A 25748-nucleotide genomic window follows, 5' to 3' on the forward strand; every position below is an offset into this window, starting at 1 on the left:
AGAACAACAGAAACCAAGCCTTGAGTGTAGATAGTCTCTTCTCTCTAGAGAAGGGTTCAACTTACAAAAACAAGAATTTAAGGAAGAAAAGACAGACAAAGACCAGACACCTCCTGAAACAAACAGAACAAATAAGACATTTGTTCTATTAGCAATATAGGACAAGATCTTTACATGCCACAGAAGCAATGCAGATAATCATGCTGCGTGGCAGCAGTAACTGCAATCCATGTCGGTTTACTTTAACTAATATTCACCTTCAAAGTGCAATGTGTCCCTTCAGTGTCACAGTTTCTGTGCAAAGGCAATATTAAATTTCATGATGTACTTTATTCCCAGGCAATCCAGTAGATTAAAGCTTAATGGAGATGTATATATTTTATAAACAGCATTTCTCAGCAATACAACTTCTCTGATTCAGCTTCATCTTAAGCGTTTTATTTTAATATTAACAAAGTGGAAAGCAATTAATTATATTCAACTTTTCACCATGGTCTTTATTACAGCAAAAATTTCAAGGCCAAGAACCAAAGGAAAGGGTTGGTTTGAGCAAATTTGCTCTTTCCTTACTAGCAGCTCAAAAGACTTGCCCTACCATTTATCCTCCCTTTTCTGCTATCTAGAATCTCAGCTCTTTTCCCTTGCACCCAAATTCTTTTCATTGCTGTCTCATTTCTCCAGGCTCACTAAGACTGGCAGGCTGTACAGGAAAGAACAATGCCACCTTCCAGTTTCTTGGTGACCAGAATCACAGTGCTCAAGAAGCCGCCTTCTTCCCATTGCTCTTCTTTCAAATCTGAGGGGAAAAGCTAAAGTGATAAAACAAAAAATGATCATAGCAAAAGATAAGTGACCTTACAGAACAAAATCTGGCTTTTCTGCAAGCTTCAGAGCCTCATGCATCCCTGCAGCCGATAGTTTCCGGTTGATATTCCTATATCTGCATTGCAGGAGGTTGCGGTAAGTTGTCCTCAGGTCCCGATTGAAGAAGGCATATATAAAAGGGTTAATGAGGGAGTTTGCATAACCCAACCATAGAAAGGTTCTCTCAACCCACAGCGGGATACAGCTGCACGCTGTACCGCAGATGAAGGGCCTGGCAGTCGAGAGGAGGAAAAACGGTAGCCAGCACACAGTGAAAGCCCCAACAATAATCCCAAGAGTGGTGGCAGCTTTCTGCTCCCTCTTAAAAATGGAAATGTTTTTCTTATCATTCTTCAGGAGTCGTGAAAAATTAGTACATTCTTCAGATTCCTTGTGTAGTTTTACCACTCCATTGATTGAAATCCCTTCCATTTCTTCTGGCCTGGGAAAACCAGTGAACTTATGTTTAGCAGCGCTCCTCTTGGCAGCCTTGTAAATCTGATAATACATGAAAAGCATCACTGACATTGGGATATAAAATGCAACCGCTGTGGAGTAAATTGTGTAGCCGAAGTCTTGGCTGATCAAACAGACCTTCTCATCATTCACATTTTGGGCCCAACCAAAGAGCGGGGGTATGGTGATCGAGGCAGATAAGAGCCACACGCACAGGATCATTTTGGCCATACACTTCCCATTCTGCCTCACAGGATATGTGAGCGGTCTTGTTATTCCCAGGTACCTGGAATGACAACACAGTTATTATGCGGTGTAGTGATTAAATGCTAGAAGTTATTTCACATGGTCTGGCATTAAATATAACACCTTTGGCTATTTATGTTTGCATTTTACATTTTTCAATGCACATACTTCAAATTCGTGAGTTCATATGCATCTTTCACTTCAAGATTTATAGTGCTGGAGCACTGTGTAAAAGCTCTTCTTTTCTAGAGGAAAATCTCCAGCCGTAAGGGACTGGGATTTTAACGCATTTGTACAAACTTCATACAGATAATTCCTTTGTTATTGTTGTTGCTATTAAGGAAATTCTGAAACCAAAGTTTATTTGGCTGATTTCTGAAATAAATGATGTACAGAAGAGTGCTCAGTACGCCGAGTAGATAGCGTATTTTTAAGTGAATTCTGAAGTTAAAAGAAACGTGCATTTGTCTTAAATTTCATTCACCTTATGCACTGATGAGCAATGAAGATCTCTGCCTCTAAACTTATCTTGCCTTCATGTTTCAGTCAGGAATTAAAAACCATGAACTTATGCTGAAAACATTATTTCAATAATACAATATATTTTTTTATCATCATTTAATTAAAAATTGTGTTTATTTAACATTCTAACTTCTACTGAACAGAATAACAATCTACTGCCGTGCTGCTTCAGGAAGACCTGGGGGAAAAAATGTTGTTTTACCAGAAGCTAAGTTTAGAATGCTAAATAATTGTAATCAGATAAGAAACATGCTTATAGCGTGTCAAGTTTCCATAGAAAAATGTGAAGTCTGCCGATAAATACATTTCCTAAGCTGTGAGAGCTTAAACCACTTTTTTATTTTTTTCCTATTCAAAATTACTCGCTGTTCAGCTACATAAGGCAATAGTAACATCCTAAGCCTATTTTACTCTCAACTACAGAAGACATATTTGTGTCCTCTCTAATGGTGGGATCTTTCCATTCTATGGAATTGGATGCTTGCTTTTTTTTTTTTTTTTTTTCCCCATCCCTCTAACATTTATACCTTGAAATTTGGTTTCTGCTTTGCTGGAACTTACCCATAAACTTCTCTCACTTTTCTTTTTCCTCTTCCCCCAAAAAAAGGAAGAGTTTTGAAGAAAACCTATGGAATTCACTTCTCTCAAAATAAACATTGTGTACAAGGTTTTGGTTTCAAGAGGTACCAATGTTCAGTTACGCAGTGAAGGTTTTGAAGGTTACAAACAAGAAGCAATGATGAGAGAATAAGTATTTTTTCAGAGCACTTTTTCTCTCTCTTCACCTAGCAAATCAAAATATGAGTATATCCCTAGCTCTGGAGAATGCTGCATTGTTGATTTTACTGCAATGCAGTAAATTATGGCCAGTGCTGCTGCTTTATACAAGGGCCAGGTATGTTACAGTTTTGGAAGTAAAAAGGATGCGTTATTTAATGATCTGTTTTGATGAGTAATAACATTCACTCTTGACGTCACTGACGTCTACATTACTTGACTGGAAGTTTTATATAAAGAAGAGAGCTAACTTATTGTATCCTATTCTTGACAGTATGCACAAGCAAATTCTAGCAGCCCAGTATTGTGCCAGTAAAGCTGCACCCAGTGGTTCTGTGAGCTGGGAGTATTAAAACTGGCTGGAATTGAAACAGTAGGCTTTATGAACATTGATTGTGGTGTTAAAAATGATTGTTTCTTGTTCATGTCTCCATCAGCATTAGAACACAGCCATCAACCAAGTGCCAGTGGTCTTGGGTGTGCTGTAGGTGCTATGGAAAGTTCTATTTTTCACAATCATGGCCAAAACTCCTTGCACTGCTAAGAAGGGAGACCTGCCAAAGGTGGTCCAAGATTGAGGAAAGTATAGTTAATTGGATGAAGTTCTGGAGTTCATCTATCTAAGGGCTAGACCCTTCAAAGTAATGTAAATGCAGTGCTACCAGGAGCCCTTCTGGGACAGAACTGGCACACCCTCAATATTTGTCTGAGCATGACTGAGCTGCACAAAAACTAACTGCATCCTTTATACAGAAAGCTTACATGTCACAGTGCAGTGCTTAAAAGAAAAATCTTTAACAGTTGATCCACCTTCCTGAGGTATCTGTTTTTCTAGCTATCATACGATTGGTCATTAAAAATAACATGAGTACAAGGTGAATTTTATTATGTAGCCAAAATAGTTAGAGTTCTGTAAAAATCAGATCTGTAGGCTTCACACGCTAAATGTCTACTGATGTGTTGTGATGCATCAGAATATAACAAAAAGAATTCATGAAAGCAGAAGTATACTGAAAAGAATTAAAATGCATTAGTTTTGCCCTGGCACCACTTTTTTGGGAAGCTATCTGAGCTTCAAAAATGCTATTTGAAATTAAAATACATTAATTAACATAAAAATACACCAGCATCCTTTCTGTCTTATCCATTTTGCTAAATGTAGTATGATAGGAAAAAACGTCAGCAGGCACAAGTGAAGGAACTTTATCTTTTCATCTCTATTTGAAATCCGCTACCCTTGAAAACTTACTTGCAACTTCAAAATAATGTAAATAATTTCTGCTGTCTAATACACCAGAGAGTGTGCAAGACTTAATACATTTGTGAGCTTCAAAAGTATTGTGTCTAATGCACTGCAAAAATACACTTTTTAATGCTTACTCTTTAATTACTACCTTCCAAAAATCACTACAGGTGAATCAGCTGAACTTATGGTATCATTTCATATATATGTAGGACCCTGAGGCACTACTGCTGGGAAAGAATGAAGTTGAATTCCCTAAAAAGTCCACTTCATGTAACTCAGCCATTCATACAAGAAAGAAGTGTCTTAGACAACCTGCTGCTAGCATCTAGTGGATACAGTGACAGAAAGACTATGGGAACTTTTCTTATGCTTGATCACTGACATCTGAAAGACAGTCCCATGCTCAAATAGCTCAGAGTAGAAGCAGACCACAGAGACCTATCAGAAGACAAATAGTGAGGGGCAGAGTAAATTTATTTGCAAATGAATGAGCACATCCCCAGTTCTGGCCTAATTTCATTTCTTCAGTCTTTCCCTGTTGGAAGATTAGAAGTTGCCTCCTGTGCTGTGGGTGCCCAGATCAGGAGGAATGGACATCAGTGTGTGGGGTTTGGGTTTGTTGTTGTTGCTGTTTCTTTCTGGCTTTTCTTTTTTGTGTCAATGCATTACAAAATGCATTAGAACAATTTTTATCCCACAGGGGCTTACATAGACTCCGTTGTCATTGGAGCTGCAGTTCACACAGCTGTTTCTTATTAGCATGCTCAATATCCCAAATGCTACAGCATGTATTAGGCTGTATACACAAACAGAGGGCAGAGAGCATATCACAGAAGGAACAGAAAACAGCAGATCCTGGTTTCCATTTCTGACACGTCGTTTTATCTCTGTATTCCTTTTTCCCATTCATTCTCTTCAGAGCTATTTGCTTGTTGTGATGTCTGATTTATGTTACTGCTGGCAGAGCAAAATCTGAATGGCCACTGTGTGTCATTTAATCTTGCTCTATTAAAAATGTAGATGGAAGGTTTGATGCAGTTTGTTCTCTTTAAAATATATGTATATTATTCTCTAATCTAGGAAACTGAAAACAAGTTTGTTTTACCTGCACTACTGTGAAGTGAGTTGACATAGGCATCTCCTCTTCACAAGAAAAGACTTTTCAGAGAGATCTTTCTCATAATCTGCATGTGAACTAATCTCAATTTCTGACTGAAATGGTAAGCAATCCTACAAATGCAGAAGATACCAATTCTTTCTCAAAGAATTAAAAGCAGTGCCAGGCATGTTTGCGTTCGAGGTTAACCAAGCATGACACTTGCTTTTGTGGCTTGAACCTCGTGTTTGTGTTTCTTTTATTCAGCAATAGAAAATCCATTTCCTTTCCTCTGTTCCCACCTGAGAAAGCAAAATGCATCTGTTATTTTTAGTCTGTAAAATGGTGAATTGTTCATAGCTACAGGGAAACCCTGAGATGAGTCTATTCTTGTCTATTATTGTTATGAGTCTATGAGAGTACAGTGAAAGAGTAGCAGAAAATCTAACAGCTGAGGGCATTAAAACTGTTTCAAAGCCTCCAGTGCAACCCAATAAAAGATTGAATGGACCAGGACATGGAGATCATTTATGCTTTTCTTGAAGCACACGTAATTCTTTTGTCTCTGGTCTCTATATGATTTATAGGATGTTGGAATTCCATTTTAATTGATTCACAATGGTTTCTAAGAGTTAATCTGGCTGGGACAGTCACTGTCACTGACCTGATCTATCAGACCACTCCTGAATCAGCTTACCAGCTGTCATTGTCTGACCTCGCTTTTATGAAGCAGATTGTGTTACTATGGAGCACAACTGGAAAAGATGTAGTGGAAATTATATCGATACATATTACAGCTATTTCTATTGAGAATTTCTATATATTATTCTGTTATCTCTTACTACTGGAATTGGAGTTGAGCTTAATGCAAAGTTTTCTCTGTTCTTCCTATTTTTTAAGTGTCATAAAACTGTTTTGCTCTTTTTTTAAAGGTACAAAAATGCTTGCCTGCTTCTGTGCTCTTTTTACTTGTCCAGCAGCTTTCTAGCTTCAATCTGTATCTCCTTGCATTTGCTTCTTTGCCAGCCCACAGCTATGCAGACCTGTCTAATGATTCACCTGCAATAATAACTTATTCTGAAGAATGATACAAATCTCTTCCTGTAGTGTCTGTGATTCTCTTAGATCTTCCATAATTCTTGCCTTCAATTCAGATTAACATTAAGAGAGAGAAAAAATAGGAGCATGATGTCATTTCTGAAACCTATCCAACATTCAGAAACACCCCTAGAATACTATCTGGAATTATTATTTTTGCTTATATTTTGATACACTAGAGGGAAACTTAACTAGAAATATAAGATGCTGAAACAGTAATAAAATGTATTATTTCTGTTATAGCTGTGTCATAACACACAAGAAGAATTATCCTCTTTTTATTATGTACACTCTAAATAGGAGAAGCTTTGTCTCAGAGAACTGCATTTAAATAAACAAGATATACAAACTGATGAGGAAAATATTCTCATCACATATTTAAGTAACTTAGATGGAAACAATGGGGCAAAAATAGAAACACATTTAAATGGTGAGACATGAGCAATAACGTGCAAGACTGTGGTGTTACAATGTGAAAAGTGACCTTCTTACTTTTCGCATGACACTCCTGGTACCTGTCTTTCTGTATCATCTCTTCATGATAACCATCAGTTTATTTTTGGGAAGAGGAATATATTTCAGAGGCAGTAACAGAACTACTTCTCTCCTTCCCAGGAGCAAAAAAAGTTACTGATTTCATTTCATGTATGACAGCTTACAGGGTATGTATTTAAAAACTAAACATAAGTATTGTGCAATTTCAGAGTGAGACAACTAACAAAATCAAACCCTTATTGAGAGGGAAAGAAAGGATGATGTTTAACTACCGTGCTCCATCTAGTTAGACAATGTATCTTTTCCATGTAGGGAATTAGTACATAGCTATAAAAAGTCTCAGCACAGTCACCAAATTCTGCTTCTTTATTGCATTTGCTAGAAATGGATAAGGCTCTATTTTCTCCTTAGTCAGTGTTGAATGCTATAACATCATCTTCAAAAAGATCTTCAGTGTATGTTTTTGTACCTGTAGCATTAGGTGGTTACTTTTTCTGATGTTATTGTTATTATTGAAAGGGTGATACTTAAATTTTGATGCTCGGAAGAACGAGAATGAAATATTTGTTATGCTTTGAGAAAAAAAAAAATCAAAACACCAAAAACATTTCCCATTATTCCTTCTCTTGCTCTTAATCAAATACACTTCCTATTAATAAACTTTTTTACAAAAGGAAGACATTCATTCCCACTGTTGGAGTGGGTATTGATAAATGCAGTACTGTATTGCTACTGTACATAGTATGTTCTGATTTGATTTTTCTTTTTCTCAAAAATAATTGGTTATTTTTGACGGAACTTGAGAAATGCATGCTTTCCTGGTAGTGGGGGAAGATTAAGTCAATCAAAACTAAACATCTGTTCATTATAAAAGGATATAATTTGCATAGTAGATTGTGTTCTCCTCTCTTACATTTTTCCTATACTTTCATGGACTTTTTTCTTCATTTATTTTGGTTCATTTTCATTCTTTCAATCCACGGTATTTTTATTTTGATTTCTTTCTCTGCCTTATTTCCATTTCTCTCTTAGCTCTGTGTATTTTCTTATCAGTTTTCCCTTCTCATCTAGAACTTCTGTTCCACAGATAGGGGGATGTGTCTGCCTTCATTCTTACAAATGCATAACTTTTTGTTGCTGTTTTTCCACAAAGAGATCCTCAGTGTCTTTTTGTTCCTTATCTTCATCACAATTTCTGAAAAGATATTCCTCTTTTCTCTTAGACCTCAGCAAATATCTTACAGTTGACTTTATCCTTTGCCTTTCATTTTCCCTCTGCATGGTCATCACATATTTGTCACCAGTCACTACCCTGTTCTTAGCTACCTGACAAACCCTTTAGCAGCCTTTGGATTTCCCCTGATGATATGCTGGATGGATGAAAAGATCCAAGCATTATATATGTGTTTATATTTCAACACTGCCTAAATGTTAGATAACATATAAACATACACTTTATGACTGATAATATGCAATTACCCAAATAAATACTTTATATTATAGACTAAACACTCTTAAGAGATAACATGTTTTCAGCAAATACTCTTCTTTAACATAGTATGTGTACACTTTCCTTTCTTGCATCTCCACCAGTGGTGTAAAGATAGAAGTTAAAAAGAGAAATAGATTCCAGTTCACTGCATCCTGCACCAGCCTCTTAGAATATAAATTCATCTTAAAACTGAAGAATATTGGCAAAGAATTATTTATAACAAAGTGGTATGCTGTAATGGAAGACTTCCCATTTGTAATTGTTTTCAAAGCATCTCAAGTCTTTTTGTGGGTTTCTTCACCTCTGGTCTCCTGCATACATGTGTGGTTTGCTTATTGACCGTAGTAGGATAAGTTTACGGAGAGCTTAGTTGTGCTTTGCACACCACTACTTGATAAATAACCTCTAGCTTTTCAAAAACTCTAAAACTGGGCAAGCCACACATGGGTAGATTCCCATTTTTCTTTATACTGTTGGACCATCTGCAGGGTTGAGGGGGAAAAAATAATTTCACAATAGTTTCAAAATAGTTTCTAAAAGCAACACTATAAATGTGTCACACACTGTGTACTTCTGACCTTTCACCCTCTCAGAGATCTGCAAGTTCGCTTTTTGTAATATTTGTTCTCAGTTTTTCTTCTGTGAGAACAGGCAAACAATAGTAGAAGGAGAAGTGAGAAAAAGGCAAAAGGGCTCTTCCTATATTGCTCTTCTTCCCCCAAAAAAGTAAAAAATATAAACAATCAGAATACACGATTATGTACAATTTACAACACAAAATGCAGATCTTTCAGGAATATTCCCCACAGAAATGCTTCCGGGATTTTTAAGCAACGCCTCACGTCACTGAGAGCTCCTCGGGTGCTTTACTGCAGCACACATGCACAGTGCTTCACAGGCCCAGATAGCCAGGCCCTGGTATGCTCTTACAGCTTTACACACTATCGTATGACTTATGCTGTTTGATAAGTCATCCTTCACTCAAGGAGGAAAAAATAAATACAAAAATAAAACAAACAGACTTTTACAAAATGGCTGTTTTCTACTACATTCAATTTGTATCAGAAAATGCTGTTTCATTTAAAATTCATATTTCTGTTTACTACAGATTTTGTTCCTTTTTATTGCCCAAAATTTTTAAAGAAAACTAGAAACAAATGCAGTGCAACTTGACAGGTCAACAGTTACATGTGAGTATCTAATCATATGTAGACCTATGGGTCTATGTGACTATTTGTTCTTTGTGTATGATGAGATACTTCATCAGTTATCACAAGTTGCAAGGATAAAGAAGATATTTTAGCACTCAGATACTGAGGAGACCAGAAGTAGGGAAAGCTTTGTCCTTGAAAAGAATTTAAAGGAAAACACACTCACTTGTTCTGATTTGTAACTAGTGTGCAATGGCTGGAGACTGTAGCTCTGGCAGTGAGTTTGAGGAGCAGCAGAAAAGATGCTGAGCATGAATGCATATGATTCAAAGCCACTGAGGAGGGATGAAGCTTGACTTGAAATGTCACTGTGTTATGGTTTTATGATGTTATGATGTGGAATATCAACAATACAACAAAAATCACAAAACCATAACACACTGCATGGTTACATGGAACACACGAGGCAGAAGAGGCAGGGATGTACTGGGTTTTATTTTTGTTTTCTTCTTACCAGCCTAGAGAACCAGAAAAAGCAAGTGGAGGGATGGGATGAAGGACTGAACCACTGGATGCTGGTAAGAGACTAGCAGAGAAATTATGTGGCTTCATTCTCTCTTTGCTGTAATAAGGAAATTAGGGAGGAACACTTTGGCACTGTAAGTCATCTGTATGATGGCCTTTAGTTCCTCTGGAGTTAATCTCATGTTTTAATCATTATTTCCAAGCATTTCTATTTCCTGCACAATAAGCTTCACCATTCTTCCAACTACACAGTCTGCCAGAAGTTTGGCATTAACCACTATCTTTTGCTGAATGCCTATGAGATTAGAGAATGTACAGCTTTAGATGATCTATTTGCTCATTGGCAAATGAGCCTCTGAAGGTAAGGTTCAAGCTCCTAAACTTAATTTGATTCTATGGGCAGCCCAGTATTGGAAAACATGAGTTGCATGTCAGCAGTCTAACAAAAGTTGCCCAGTTGATAGGCAGAAATGCTGCACTGTAGAGAATGGGAATAGCTGCTGATAGGAAAAGGTTTTTTTTATTATTTTTTTATTTGAGAGGGAGAGTAACTTGAAGCTCCAGCTGAGATGCAGTGCCTACTTTGTTATACAGAGGCAGCTTCCCATAAGAAGAACACAGAGGAATTAAAAGAATAAATTTTACAGATTAGGAACTGAAAAATGTACCAAATCCATACTTCCTTGGGCATCGAAACCAATGAAGATTTCAGATTCTTGCCAAAGTTTATTCTAAATCAACCATTATTTTCCCCTGCTTTACTGCTTTCAGAAAAAGGTTTATTTCTCAAACTCGCAACATGTTAAAGGAACACACGTCTCTTTCCCTCCCATATCCTGGCTGGTGTTGTCCTGTGGCCAAGATGAGGGCTCACGACGCCTGGCCAACCTGTTAGCTTCAGCCAGGATGTAGGAGATGTGCCAGGAGACAACCACCAGACGTGCCTCAGGCCCAGGGTTCTCCTGCTCTGTGCAAGCATTCATGTAGGCTGTAATGAACACGTCAGTGTTTTTTCTCTCATTTCTATATTCTAACACACAAACACAAACATACTTTAAGTGAGCAATGAAGCAGGCGGATGCCCGCAGTGTCTGTGACACAGTTTGGCCAATGTGCGTCACTTTTCATCTCCTACAGCTACACAGGAACACACATACACAGATACACATACCAGATGATTCCTTTGTGTGTGCTAGCAAGGCGGGTCCCAAGACGTATGTGCTACAGAAAAGTGAAAAGCCCAGCAAGGAGCAGAAGGGCCTCCAAAGAAGGTACTGAAAGGCCTGTGCTCAACACGTGGGACAATGCCTGCGTGGGAAGCAGCCGATGCAGCCTGGAGCGTTCCTCAGCTTTAGTGGTGCAGGCAGGACGCCAGGCCATTACATTGTTCTCAAGAACAAAGGGTTTTTTTATTTCGCTTGAGGTAAGCTAGCAGGTATCTTCAGCAAAAAATGTGTGGGGTCTTGGTTTCAGAGCTATGAAAGCTGTCTTTTTTAAAAAGAAAACCATTGTTAGACACTAATAATGTAAAAATGGCTAAGGTGATTTTCTCCAGCTCCACTGTGAGTCACACTTGGGTTGACACTACACATCAGCTTAAAAGGAATTATTTTGAAAGTTATAATGGTGTTTCAAAATGAAAGCCTCCTACAGCTCCAACTAGAAAATCATGACTGATCTGTTCAGTACAACTAAATGAACCATTTCAGAAACTTCCATAGTATAAGTAAGTGATGAATGAAATGAAAAACCACAGTCCATTGAACTGATAATACCACTGTATTAAAAGAAAGTATCTTCAGGGAATATCTTTATTTAAAATATTTATGTCCCCTCTTTTCCTTCCTTGAATACAAACAACTTAAACATAATTTCCCAGACAATGCACTTACAGAACAAACCCTTCTAGCACATTTCTTCCCTCCTCCTCTTCTTTCTTTCTCTTCCTGTCTCTATAGAGCCAAATTCCTGCCTCTTTAGGGACAGGAAAAATGTTAGAAGGATATGATCCAAATTATTGTCTTCATTCCGACAATGATTTTTCAAGTGCCCTACTAAACCCCAATATGGGTGAACCTCAGTCTAGAACTGATTTGCTTGGACATTTTTCTCTTTGTCCATAGCTGCATTTGCCTGAAGGCAGATCTGAATTTATATAAAAATCCCAGGAAAAGTTTGCTACATTTATTTTGGTAATGTATATTAAAATTGTGAATGTTTACCTCAAACTTAATTTTTTGCCAAAGCTCAGAAGGGAAAAGAAGCGCAGTATATCAATAGATCCTGCTAGCACATGCAGGAATATCTGTCAAAGGCACAAAGCATCTTTTGCAGTGTCTGTATAGTGCCTGGGTTTCTCTATAATATCTGCTGTGGAAATGTTAGCCACATTTACCTACTGTTCCTAGAAAATGAGCACCATTTTTAACTCCTTTCTTGAAAAGTACTTTTTAAATATTGTCATTATCTTTCAGTGTAAAACTTTTCACTGATGTCACCCTCTTACAAAGCAACTCTCAATGTATGTAGGTCTGGAAGTGAGATGGAAACCCATAAACTGAATAAAAGAGGGAAATGGCTACTTTGGGACTGCAATGGAGGTACAAAAACAGCCCAAGTATCTTAGTAACTCAGTTTCATAAAAACATCTGAGTTGAAAAAGACACTGTATCTGCTCAAACACATGTGTATTCTAATTTAGGTCAGTGATGCTCTACTTGTGAATACCAGCAAGCAAAGCTTGCTTGCAAGGGTGAGACAAATTTAAAAAAAAAGAAAAACAAAAGAAAAACAAACAAAAGAAACACCACCACAAACATGAGAAGGAGTTTATGATAGATTTCCAGATTATAAGCAACTCAGTCATCTCAGGTCAAAACACTAGAAGAATAAGCTGCCTCTGCATAAAGCCACTACTGACAGGTATCTATCTAGCGGTGCTGTGCCAAGAATAAGAGCCATACTGTGTTTCATGATCACAGTTCTTCTAAAACGTCCTTTCACATTCCAGAATTTAGCTATATAACTTCAAGCAAAATCAGAAATAGGCACAGCTCATGATAGACCCCCTCCTCTTTCAGCCTTTAATGACAGCAGGATTCTGAGATTATCAACGACCTCCTCTGCTCATTTTACAGATGCTATAACACACGTGGAAGTAGTGAAATAAGTGGGATCAGCAGAAGGAAGCCATTCTTCCCACCTCTTTGTGAGTACATCTTCCCATTGCTTATTTTTATTATTATTTTTATAATATAATTTATACCTATTTATTATAAAATTTATACTTATTATTATTATTATCAGTAGGTTAGCAACTCTAAGGTACTTCTGAGATGTGGTGGCATCAACCATCTGTGGATAAAGACCAAAACACCCAAAGGGCACTGCTGCACCTAGTTTCCAATAATCTCAGTTCTCATTTGCCAGGCTAATGTCTCCAGAAAGTTACTAGAATTTAGGTGCAGAACTTCATTGTCAGTGTGGGATGAATCACCACAGCTGAGCCTACAGAGATCTCAGGGAGCTCACCAGGCATTTGGGTTACCTGATAACGTGTTCCCTTCATTTCACCAAGTAGGCAGCAGTGCAGAGGCTTAATGTCAAATACCAGGTTTTAGAAATGTTAAGCCTCCTTTTATATTGTCTAATTTACAGGTGAACATCTCACCACACCATTTTAATTTGGATTATTTTTGGAAAAAACAGTTTGTGTTCTGCTAATGATCAGACTCATTTAGCAAAAAGAGCTTTTTAATATAGGACAATAGACTCTTGAGAGACTACAATTAGCATTGTTGATAAAACTGCTTGTGCTGCAAAGTGGGTCTTCAAATGCATACTCTTAAGGTAAAAGGGAAACTGAAGTACAAGTACACAACAGTGCAAAAATAAAGTCTTTAGAGCCGGTGCTGTATTATTTTTAGATCAAAACAGCTTATTAGGCTATTAAATAGAAGCTTTGCATCTTGTCAGCAGCTGCTTTGGGCCACGCATAGAAAAGCTTCCAAGTAATTTGTGGCCAGACAACACATGCTGACTTCGTTCAGGGAATTTCGTATTTCAAATATTTGTTAAATGTCTACTTCTACAGCAAATAAACAAAATTTAGCAACCCACATGAAGAACTGTTTATAGAAAATAATTCGGGTAAATGGTCTGCATATCTGAACTATTCCATGGCAATAACAACGTATTTTCATAGTTTGTATTCATGATGACAGTTATGTTGCAAATTTTACTATAAGTTTGGATAATAGTATACACTTCCGTTACGTGTGCTCATTACTTACATTTTTTCCTTCTAATTTTTATGCCTATTGCTGATTTCTAAATAAGGGATGCTGGAGTAAATCCTTTAGTATTCTTCACTTTGATTCATAAATCCCTACATTTCCTAGTCCTCTGACACACTACAGACTTCTTTTTTTGCAGTTACATTTTGCATCTGTCTCCAGAGACGTGCAAATCATATGTTGAAAACCAGTGACCCTATTTTCTAATGCATCTCTAAAGAAAAGGAGTCAAATTATAAATAATGCACTTAAAGAAATCTCTGTCTCTGGGGTTCCATCTCTCTTGCAGTAGTTACAGGCCATATCTCTGAATGAAGGTACTTAAAACTCAGCTGATGAGAAATGATTATTCCGATGCCAGCAAGGTTACTGATCAGTGTTCTTCAGTGGGAGTAAGGTCAGCAGAACTGAACGTAAGGCTGTTGGGTGGAGACCCCACAAGGGCTACATCTACAAAAACAAGTTCAACCCAAAACACCTGAGAGTTTCCAACTTAGAAAAGTCAAAGGTTATTTAAATGAAAATTAGTATATTTGTGTGTTACAGAAAAGTAGTTTGTTCACAGCTTTCCCACAAGAACTGTCCCCTTGCAGTCAAGCCTTTGATTTCGGTTCTGCTTTTACCCAACTCAGTGAATGTCTGAGATCCAAAAATTCTTACTTTGCTCCCTGAGAAGTTTTCTATTACCCTTAAGACAAAGCTAACTGCTGCCTGCTCTTCTCTTCAGGCTCCCCAGTCTGACAAACCCTGCAGGACCAACATCTCCCCAGCTTTTCAGGTTTGCTATTGGGGAAAACTTCTCTGATAGAGTAGTCAGGCATTAGAAGGCTGCCTAGGGAGGTGATGGAGTCACAGTCCCTGGAGGTGTTCAAGAACAGTGTAGATGTGGGACATGGTTAGTGGGATGTGTGGGGATGGGCTGACAGTTGAACTAGATGATCTCAGAGGTCTTTTCCAACCTTAATGATTCCATGATTCTGCCTGAGAAAGTGTTATTCTTCCACATGGCTCCAATTTCACTTCCCACTGACCCCTTAAAAGAACATAAAACACTGTGAGCAAAAATGGACAAGTACACTTCCTTTTGGTTATATTTTTAATATATACTTCTGCAAGCTAAAAAACTTGGTTTCAAGTTATTGACAGTACCCAAAACCACCCATTTCCTTGATACATCTCAGGAAAAAACTGTTGCCAGCTTTTTCATTAAGACACAATGTACCTCTAAGAATAGACTTCACCCTGGTTTCTCATTACTTAAAAAAAAAAAAGGTTATTTTTGTAATGTCCCTCCTTGCTTTTGTCTTTTACACAAATCATAATCATTTTGTTCTATATACAGAAAAGTACTGTACATGATGGGATTAACCCCCTTGGTGATCTCTTGTGCTAGCTCACAGTTTGATAACAGAGGCCATAAAGACAGAAAGAACATACTCAGTTCTGACTTGATTTCCCTGCACGTCTCAGGTCTGCATGCTATTAGAACAGCTGGCACTATTAGAATTTTCGTTCCTCTCTGCACATTGCCCAGAAAACTTGTTTACTGCTAGATGTGAATCACTACCTCATTTACATGTGTGCTAATATTTATGGAACCACCCATATGTATCAGATAATCAAGATGTTCTATATAAAGCCTTCTGATGGAACAGCAAGGTAGAAGGGGAAAATAAAAGCTGCTGCATTCATTCTTTAATTTTGTTATATTTCTTCAAACAGAATAAAAACAAGTTTTACTGATACGTACAAATCTTGTGGCAAAGTCAACAGAAGAGAAGAGCACGTGACTAAGTGGCAAAGACTATAAAAGTCCTTGTGCCTTTAACTCTGTAACTGAAGATTTTTACCCTTAACTTTGCAAAAGGTTCAGTTCTGTGTATTCACACTCTTCGCAAATGATTTCAAATGGTTGCAATAATTTTCATATGTTGTTACCGAAGACCAAGAAAGGCAACTTCTGAATTTCAGGGTAGATATTCCTGCATTAACATCCTTAGTCTCATTTCATAGGAGTCTTTACAATCATAGAGCTGAAAAGCAGATGCTTCTACTTCATATTTTATATATATATTTTGGATGATAAAGTAGTCTAGTTCTCTTTCTTGTACTTAGAAGAGCCATAACATATGATATTTATTATGAGAGCACATATTGCCTGAAGTTTGTGACCTAACTCTGGTTTGAACTCAAGTTTCAAATTAAGTTGGCAGAACCAAAGTGTTTTATCAGCATTTCTACTGGCAGACTTGATACTCAGATCCATTTAAAAGCTGCTAGCTCACTCTTCCCTCTTTCTCTGCAATCTCTTCTCATGTCCCGCTAGGCATACCATTTAGATTTGAGGCGTGTCCACTTCATCACCAGCAGCAACCTCTCCATGAAATTTTGCCATGATACTGTGAAGAATCAAGTGTTTTGGTGGGTGAATAAACCTGGAATGAGAGAACTTCCTGGCCTGAGTGTGTCATGCCTGACAAAAGTAGTACAATCCTACAAATAATTGGCTCCCCAGTGCAATGCGAAAAACTGAAACCTTGGCCTTCCAGCCAAAAGCTCCTTACGAATAGTAGCGACCATTTGGAAAACAATTGCACTGATAACTGCTTTATGATGCCAGTACATCGTAAACTCAGATATCAGACTCTGTAATTCCACTCTCCAGTCTTAGCTGCATGAGGAGTTTGCAGCAGACAGAGACATATGTACACTGTCATCTGGAGATTAAGTAGGATATTCTGTTTAAAAAGTTGGCACAAATGTTTCTGATAAAATGTTTCAAACTTAAAAGCAATATTAAAAATAATGTTGTATTTCTTTTCAAGAAATAAGATATTTCCCTTATGTAATTTACAAGGATTTTTGCAAATTAAAAAAATATCTTTTTTTGAGAAAATTATTCCAGAAAATTCCAAGGCAATCTTTGATTCATTTCTGTTCCTTTATAAGGTTGTGAAAACACATTACCAGCAGTACGAGTAGTCTTGCTTTAAATGCAGTGTAATGACTACAAACACTTCCTTGTTCAGTTCAAGAAAATAAACTCTGGGCAAATAAAGCTTGGTATCAGCATACGTAGGCTACACTGCCCAATCACACCTGTATGATAGTGTGATAGATATTTGTATTTTTGTGATTTATGTTACAAGATATTTCTGAAAGCCCCTTTCAAAAACAGATGTTTCCAGCATTGTATTATTCCTGTGAATCTTGAAATGAATCCAATCTCCTTTTGTGACCTTGACAGGAAGAAATACACTATTCAGGTGTCTCCACAATGCCCTGTTTGGCAAAAATGTGAATTAACATTTCCTTACCTCAGGCTATATGGCTCCTTTGAAATATCTGGATGATGCCCCAAGAATGAAGAGACCCCTTCTGAAATCAATTCTGAAAGCTCATCCAGTGTTAAGCAAACGGAAGGTAGTTTGGAATACGGGGGGAAAATGCAACAAGCCAGTTCCAAGAATAGGCATTCATGTAAATATGGTGTAATTGGAAATCTCTTGCTACTTACTGAACTATAATTCCTCATTAATATATATGTTGGATCGCGATCAATTGCAGTTATATTTTCCTGTCACCTCCAGGTTATCCTGCATCTGCACACTTCATGGTTCCCTTCTTAAATGCACACAGTTCATAACAGTAAAAGAATGTTTTCCAGCTTTCCACTGTTTTTCAGCCTCTACAGTGCAGTCACAAGACTCTTGCCAAACTTCAGATCTTATGTCTCTTCCCACTCCAGAATGACACAGCTAACACATGCTTTGGTAGTAAAAGGATCTCTGGTTTATTTGTGTCATTATGTCTTTACAAAATGGCCTGTTTGTTAGAATACGTTTTATCTGCTCCTCCCATTTGTTTACTGTGCACAACAAGGTTAGTTAGGAAGCCTGATTTCTGTGCAAAAAGACAATGGAACAATCCCTATGGCCAAGAACAGGTTACAATGTGAGTAACTCTTCTTCAAGTTGACTAAATCAGAAAAACTATGTAGAAAGTAATAAAAACATTTCCTTTTTTCTTCTGATTTTCATTTTAGTATATCACTATTGCCTGTATATTTGTGAGCTAAATAAGTTATTTACAGACTCAGAAAGAATACCTTTGCTTGCTGGGTTGAGCAATGGGAAGAATACCTCTGAGATTTAGGAATTTGCTACCAAATTGATAGCTTTCTTCTGCAACACTGACTTTAATTGTAGTGACTCCATCATGTACTTTTCCTGCAATTCCTTTTTTGTTTGTTTATTTTTTTTTTTTATCTCTTAAGTTATTTTTAGATGAATCAAAGCTTTATAATTTTTTTAAGCCTTCAGTGACTTGAGGACCTCCACTCCTTGCAGGGTTTGAGGACCTACACCTTGCAAAGAAACACACTTTGCAACTAAAGCAGTGAAAGTTAGAAGACTCACTGCCCACAGTCTGTGCTTGAAGAAAGCTGTTACACTGCAGTACTTTTGTCTCCTGTATCCACCCCATACCAAGGTTCCCTAAATAGAGCATAAAGCAGGGGACCTCAGAAGGGACCCTAGTTGAGCCAATCCCCACCCCTCTCAAGCAGCAGAGTCTGGCTGGTGCTAGCTACCTCGTAGGACTGCAAGGACAGGAATTGCCTAAAGCAATGACAAAAATTTTTGCTCTATACCTTGTTCCATTCTGTACACTGAACAAAATGCCTTAGAGCCAGGGGCATTGCATGTCAGCGCCTACATTTATTCTAGATCCAAAATAAATGACATACACGACTTTTTGGTATCTAGCTGTGCATACCTGTCTACACATATATTCTGAAGAAAACGAGCAAGGTTAGCAGAACAGCCTGCAGCCTTTTCACCCATAGCCTAGAGGCAAAGGAGTTCTATTCTGAACAGAAGCCACATCCTAGATGTCATTAGGCTTAGGAAAAGGCTGATGGTTTTCAGGTTGGGTAATCAGTTTTGGATGTAGAATGTGTAGACACCTAGATGCTATTTAAAGTAGTGAAGACCTCATATCCAAGTTATGTACAAGTTCTTCCTGAGAGCAATCCTCAGTTCCAGCCATGCTTCCAGGAAACATGAAATGGGTGAGTACTTCAGAGCATCCATAAGCTAATGTAAAGCAAAATTATGCATACTTACGTGGAGCATGGTAAAACATATCGTACAGATAGGGGAAATAGAAGCATTCCCTGTGCATAAGAATCTCAGGAACAACAAAAAGCCATACTGTTATGCTGTTTGCATGAGAATTGAAAATCCTTATCAATTTAAAGGAAATCTGGAATAATCATACATTGTTGGCTAGGATACAGACTGGTAAAGTTCCCCCAAAAGTGTTTCATTACATATGTGGGTGTGGAGAAAGTGTTATAATTCTTCAGCTATAGTTACGTTGCTTTATTACTTTCTAAGGCAAAAAGTTATTTTTAAATTGAATTAAAAATTGCTACTGATGCAATTATTCAGTGGATACTCTCCAAAACAGGATTTCTGTAGCTATCTTGGGTCAGAATAACATGATGAATCAGCAGGCAAACAACACCAGATTAAATTCAATTAATTCCTTTTCAATGTTCATTCACCCACTAAGACAGGGTTTGCAGCTTTCCCTTGTGATTCCCTGCTGCTGTTCAAGCTCTCCTAAATGTAAAGAAATCTAAATGTAATGCAATCTATTTAATTCAGAGTCAGAAAAGTAGAGCTACAAATGGTAAACAAACAAACAAACAAACAAAAAAACCTAAGAAATGCTTTAAGTAGGTTACTATACATTGAAGAACAAATATCTCACCAGTTTCAGTAACTCCTACATTTCTCCCAAGCTACCAATCATATCATGGATAGAGTATAACAAAGGCAATATTGACTGTGGAAGTATCAAGCTGCCTTACTTGTTTATTCCTTCGAAATTTGGAAAGGTAGAAATACACTTGTCAGTGTCACATCTGGATTTACTTCTGCCTGTAAGCAGACAGCTTCCTTCCCAAAGTGAGGATTTAAATGAGAGATTCCTGAAAAATACATTCATGTCAGGTCACTGTAATAAAGATCTGTGAAGGTTTTTGTGCTGTGAAATAAAAGTAAAGATAGGAGATAAAAAACCCTAACAGTCCACAGCTTGAAATTTTTATGGCCTTACTCTCATGATCACCCCACAGTTCAGAACTCTGTATAGAAGACAATGACCTGTTCAGACTGGCTTCTCCTTGTGCTCCCTGTACAAAGTCAAGAGATCTGCATATTAGCATGTTTGCAGCCTTAATATTTATACAGCTCAAGAGTAGAAGCAAACTAAAAAGCACAAGTAGCTCTATTCAGACAAAGGAGAGGTTGTTTTTGAATCTCAAACCCTTGCCCTCAAGAACACTCTTCTCAAATAGGTATCCTATTTGGGAGCCTGTGTTTAGACACAGATGGGGTGATAAATGCGTTGCCTGGCCCTGCTACTATGCTGTTAAAGAGAACATGAGCCTTGCATTTGCTGTCCTGCAGGCCGCTGTCAACCAGCTGCCTATACACATGAGTGATACATTTTGCTGACACTTTGCTACACGGATAAATAAACAAATAAAAGCAAGAGAGGAAGGAAAGAATGGTAAAAGGAGTCCTCCAAGACATTTCTGTGTTATTTCAGGCAGTGACACAGTCTTTAGGAACAGGCCGCCCAGGATGTGTCTTACCAGGAAAAAAATGCTTTGTGCAACAGAATTAAACTGGTCCATTTGTAGACTCCATGTTAATCTGCATCTTCCTGGAAATTCAGGTGAAAAATGTGTCTGTCCCCAAGGGCTGTGCAGTACAACCTCTACGTGTTCAGTAGACCTACCAGCTGCTGGCATTCAGCGACATGAGCCAATAGCTTATATCGCTGCAAGTGGAAAAAAACCCAAAAAGCCTCTGGAATTTACTCATTTTATCCTATTTGGATGGGATTCAAACTTCTTTTTTACCTGCTACATTTGTTTGTCCGACAAACCATAATACCTCTCCACAAAAACTTTGCCTAACCGTTTGTAATAAACTTTTTGTTTTAGATTAGACAAGCTCCCATGCACATTTGTGCAGAACTTCCTATGCTTCAGTTTGTGGCCTTTTCTTCTTGTCCAGTTGCCACACACTGCAGAGAAGCATCCAGCCTTGTCCCTTTGCCTCCTGCTGCTTAGATATTAATAGATGAGGTTCAGATCCCCTCTTGATTCTTCTTTATTCAAGGCAGAACAGACCCAGGTTTCTCAGCCTTTCCTCATGAGGGAGGTGTTCCACGCCCTTTATCATCTTTATCATCTCTGTAGCCCTCAGCTGGACTCTTTCAAGACTACAAAGATGCCCTGCTTAAGGATTTCCTGGCTCATCTCATATTTGTATTCTTTGCTCTGCTATTATGAGGGCTCTGTCACCAGAGGTCTTCTCTTAAGTAACATAAAACATGCAAGTGTTTCCACTGTGCCTTTAGAAAATGGCACCTGTGAAAGCGGCCTCTGATGCACCTCATACACAGTGGTTTGCTAGCTCTTGTTCCAGAACTTTATCTAGAAGCACTCGGTTTTTCAAAGGTATCTCTCCCCTAGATTTGTCAAAATTTTCCAAACTAAGTAGATGTACAAAGAACTGCAGGTAAGCTAAGAACCAGTAGCTAACAGTGGTGACGCTTCAACATTTGCATTTATTTTTCAACTCCTTGGTTTGCATATTTTCCACATACCATTCGAAGTTTACTTATCCTCTCAAGTTCATCTTTGGTCTGTCTGAGCACTCTTACAGCAGTTGAAGATGATTTACTTTTAAATAGGATTGCAAATCATGGAATTTTAAAATGCCTTAAAGCCAAGTGGTCAAGACGTTTTGCTAATGAATTCCTGGCATGTCTCCTATTTACAATATTACCTATCTTAACTATTTCACAGCTGTGAGTAACAGAAGTTAGAGCATCATCATGGATTGACAGAATTTTGATCTCTAGTAGGGAGTAGATAAAAGTATAATGAATTACGAAGATATTGTGTTCCACAAACATTCAGTAATATAGGCAGGAACAGACAAGAGGAGAATGATTCTAGTTTAAGCCAGTAAATGAAAACAGCTCATTCATAATAGGCTATGTTCTGTTCTAAATACCCAGCCATATCTCTTGTAAGTTTGTGTTTGAGAGGGGGAATATAATGGAAAGAAAGAAGTGAGAGACCTCCTCATCCCCATGACCAGCCCAGCCAAAGCCTCCACTCAGCACACAACAGTCAGCTCTGATGTTAAGCTAAGCAATGACAAGGAAGAAAAATAAACTGCCACTATGTGAATCAGTCACACAGACTTATTTGGGTAAGAGAGATTATGTTAACCTGTCTTAAGAAGGTTATTAGAAATAGAAATTGAGAGCTCAGACACGAACATCAACAATGATTAATGGATGAAAATATTTCATGCTGCAAGTGTGTAAAAAAGGAAATGACCTATCTCAAAAGTAACTAGGTGAGGAAAACAGAATAAGTCTACTTGTATTTTCTTACAATACTGGAATTAAGTTAAAAGATGGGAAATATAGAAGCAAAAACAACAATAACAAAATCCTTTGATGCTCTGTACAATTTTCATTGTTACAAGATGCTTAGCAGCATTCACATAACTGCCAGCCAAGCAGAATTCACAGAGTAGAGAACATCTGAGCAGAAAGTGCTTACAAAGAAATTGAAGTTTTGAAATGAATGGAAACTGGCCTGAAATGAATGAAACAACCTCTGGTTATTGTTGGGCTCTTTTGAAAGGTTGTTTTTCTGCAGAAACTCAGTGCAGAGTCCTTTCCAAAAACTTTCTGAAGTAAACAAGAGTCAAAGCAGCTGTTTGATATTGGACTCCAATTAACTCCCATAGTATAGTTTGGAAGTTCTTCACTTTCTGCTAGCCATGCTGAGTTGTAAGGAAAACAGTCTCCCTCTAGATGTTAAAATGCCCAGCATAGAATTTAGGCTATGAGAAAGGTAAGTTATAGGCTGCATCTGATTTCAGAATGGGACCTGCATGGATTAAAGGAACCTGTGAACCTTCCTCTGCAGAGGAGAGCTTAGACATGGGCACATGTGAGATCTCAAGGATGGCCTTAACACTGGAAATGCCTGAATTCCTCCTGCACCCTATCGACACCTTCTTATTACTCCAGTGCTTGTCTGGAGTAGTTTTTGGAAGAAGCTGTATGTCCATGTGGATATCCGGATCATTGTTTTAAGGAGAAATGAAATATACATAGAGAGAGGCAAATACCTCAGTGCAATTTTTCCTTTAGTCATAAGATTACTTGTCCAAAATGGTTCTGCTACTTGAAACTCAGCTATTCCCAGGCTGTACCAGAATAGCAGTAAAAACCTAATGAGCCTGCTCCGACCTTGGTGAAACTCCACCAGACCCAGTGAGTCATAGCAGCACCAGCCTCAGAAGCAGCTCAGCTCCAGCCTTGCTATAAAGCAGTTGAAGACACACGTCGCACATGTTAAAGCAGCAACAAATGCCCACTTATTTTATTTGTAGGCAGCCCCAAAAAGACGCATACAGCTGTGAGGCTGTGACCTCCGGGGCTCTGCGGGAAGAGCAGCATGGCTAACTGAGAGCTAATGGGGCACCCAGCTCCTTCAAACAAGAGGCTGCAGGGCTTGCACTGTGCTTGAGGCCCATCGAGAGCCCCTTCCTTCCTCGGGAAAACGTCGGGGGCAGAGGGTGCCCAGCATGGCAGGATCAGGGGTCACTCACCTGTCAATGCTGATCACGCAGAGGGTCATGATGGAGGCCGTGCAACACATGACGTCCATGGCGATGAAGACGTTGCAGAAGAGGCGCCCGAAGATCCACTCGCCGCCGATGAGATCGGTCACGCTGACGAAGGGCATGACGGCCAGGGCCACCGAGAGGTCGGCCAGGGCCAGCGAGACGATGAGATAGTTGGAGGGCTGCCGCAGCTTCTTCACGAAGCAGACGGAGATGACCACCAGGCAGTTGCCGGCGACAGTCAGCAGGGTGATGAGGCCGAGCACGGCCCCGATGACAACTTTCTCCACGTTGCCGTAGCTGAGGATCTGCTCCCCGCATTGCGAGTCGTTGCCGGGCGCGGGGCTGGCGGCGGGCAGCGGAGGGGGAGTGCCGCCCGGGCCGAGCTTGGCCAGGCTGCGCGGGGGCCACGAGCCGGCGATCATCCTCCCGCCGCCCAGCGCCCGCGGTTCCTCCAGCGCGAAGGGCCGGAGGTTACCGTAGAGGTGGCTGCCGTTGAGGGCGATGACCATGGCGGCGCGAGCTGCCCATCGAGCCCCGCCGCCCGGCTCTCCGCGCCGCGCGGGATGCTCCGGCTCCTCCTCGGCAGCCCGGAGCCGCCCGCCCCCTCGCAGCCGCCGGAGCGACCCTCAACTTCCCCCAGAGCGGCCGCGCTCGCCCGTGGCGCTCCCCGCGCGGCTGCGGGGCGGGCACCGCACCATCCCTTCCGTGCCCCGCTCCGGCCCGAGCGGCGGCGGCGTGCTCCGACGGCGGCGGGGAGCGCGGCGCGGCGAGATGGGAGCGGGGCGGCCGCCGCTCCGCCCCCGCTCCCTCCTCCCGCGGACGGCGGGACGGCGGCGGAGCGCAGCGGCACGGGAGCGGCGGGGAGCTGCTCCGGCACGGGCGGCTCGCGGAGGGCGCCGGAGCGCCGAGCCCCGCGGGACGGGGCGGGCTGCGAGGGGACCACCGGCCGCTGCGGGGACCGGGGATCGCGGCGCTTCGTGGTGCTCCCCCATGTATGCGTGTCTGCAGGCTTACGGATCTTCGGGATTTAGATTTCTTCCTTATTGTTTTATCGATGTGAATTCCAGTACCTGTGTTTCCTTTTTTAATAACTCACACTGCATTGCTTTCAACTTGTTCGCTAACCCGCGTGTAATCCTTTCAGTAAATTTAAAAGAAAAAAAAACGAAGCGATAGCCAAAACCAACCAGAACATTTCTTTGAACTACTACTGATACTGCAGAGATCCCAGAACTGGGACTCGTGATCCCATTCCTGCCACTCCAGAGCTTCCTCATTTCTGGAGGTCACATCCCTGCCTCTAAGCAGAGCAAGGACTAATTGAGTCTTCAGTGAGGTGCCCACAGAGAATCGCACTTGTTGGGATGCTGTTGTGCCACACAATAAATAGTAAAAGCATGAAACACACCTGCTCCTTACATATTTCTAACCCAACAGAGGAACAAAATGATACAGAGGAAACAGGAGCCCCCAGATGGAGCGTAACCATTGACCAATTTCAGTGATATCTGAGAGGAGATCTTGGAGGTAATGGCACAGCAGCACTATTTGTAGTATGCACATAGAAAGAAGAACTGTGTGTGTGGCCCAGCAGTAAGAATGAGCTCACATCATGCAGCCATAAAATCCTGCTTTGAAGAAAGACCTGGTAACTACGCTGCTATCTGATAAAACTCATCTGACACTGCTAGCATAAATCCACAGCAATTGAGGCTTCAACACTTCTCATTCTGAATTGTAATGAA

General features: G+C 39.7%; 1 protein-coding gene across 1 annotated transcript; it reads right to left on the reverse strand.

Moving 5' to 3' along the window:
- Positions 1 to 244: 244 nt before the first annotated feature.
- Positions 245 to 24629, reverse strand: HTR7 (5-hydroxytryptamine receptor 7). Its single transcript, XM_065746179.1, has 2 exons — positions 23986 to 24629; positions 245 to 1606 (listed from the first exon to the last, which is right to left on the reverse strand). Exons 1-2 carry the CDS (start codon positions 24510 to 24512, stop codon positions 856 to 858), a joined length of 1278 nt encoding a protein of 425 aa, XP_065602251.1. The 5' UTR covers positions 24513 to 24629; the 3' UTR covers positions 245 to 855.
- Positions 24630 to 25748: the final 1119 nt, after the last annotated feature.

The sequence above is a fragment of the Cyrtonyx montezumae genome, unplaced genomic scaffold (genome assembly GCF_038088225.1).
Source record: "Cyrtonyx montezumae isolate F1298 unplaced genomic scaffold, pur_monq_1.0 scaffold_4, whole genome shotgun sequence".
Classification (NCBI taxonomy): domain Eukaryota; kingdom Metazoa; phylum Chordata; class Aves; order Galliformes; family Odontophoridae; genus Cyrtonyx; species Cyrtonyx montezumae.

Excerpts from the sequence above, each read along its gene's own strand:
- HTR7 (XM_065746179.1), bottom strand. The coding sequence starts at position 24,512 with ATGGTCATCGCCCTCAACGGCAGCCACCTCTACGGTAACCTCCGGCCC. Across the intron at positions 1,607-23,985 it reads TGCGTGATCAGCATTGACAG|GTACCTGGGAATAACAAGAC; the intron begins GTGAGTGACCCC and ends TTGTCATTCCAG.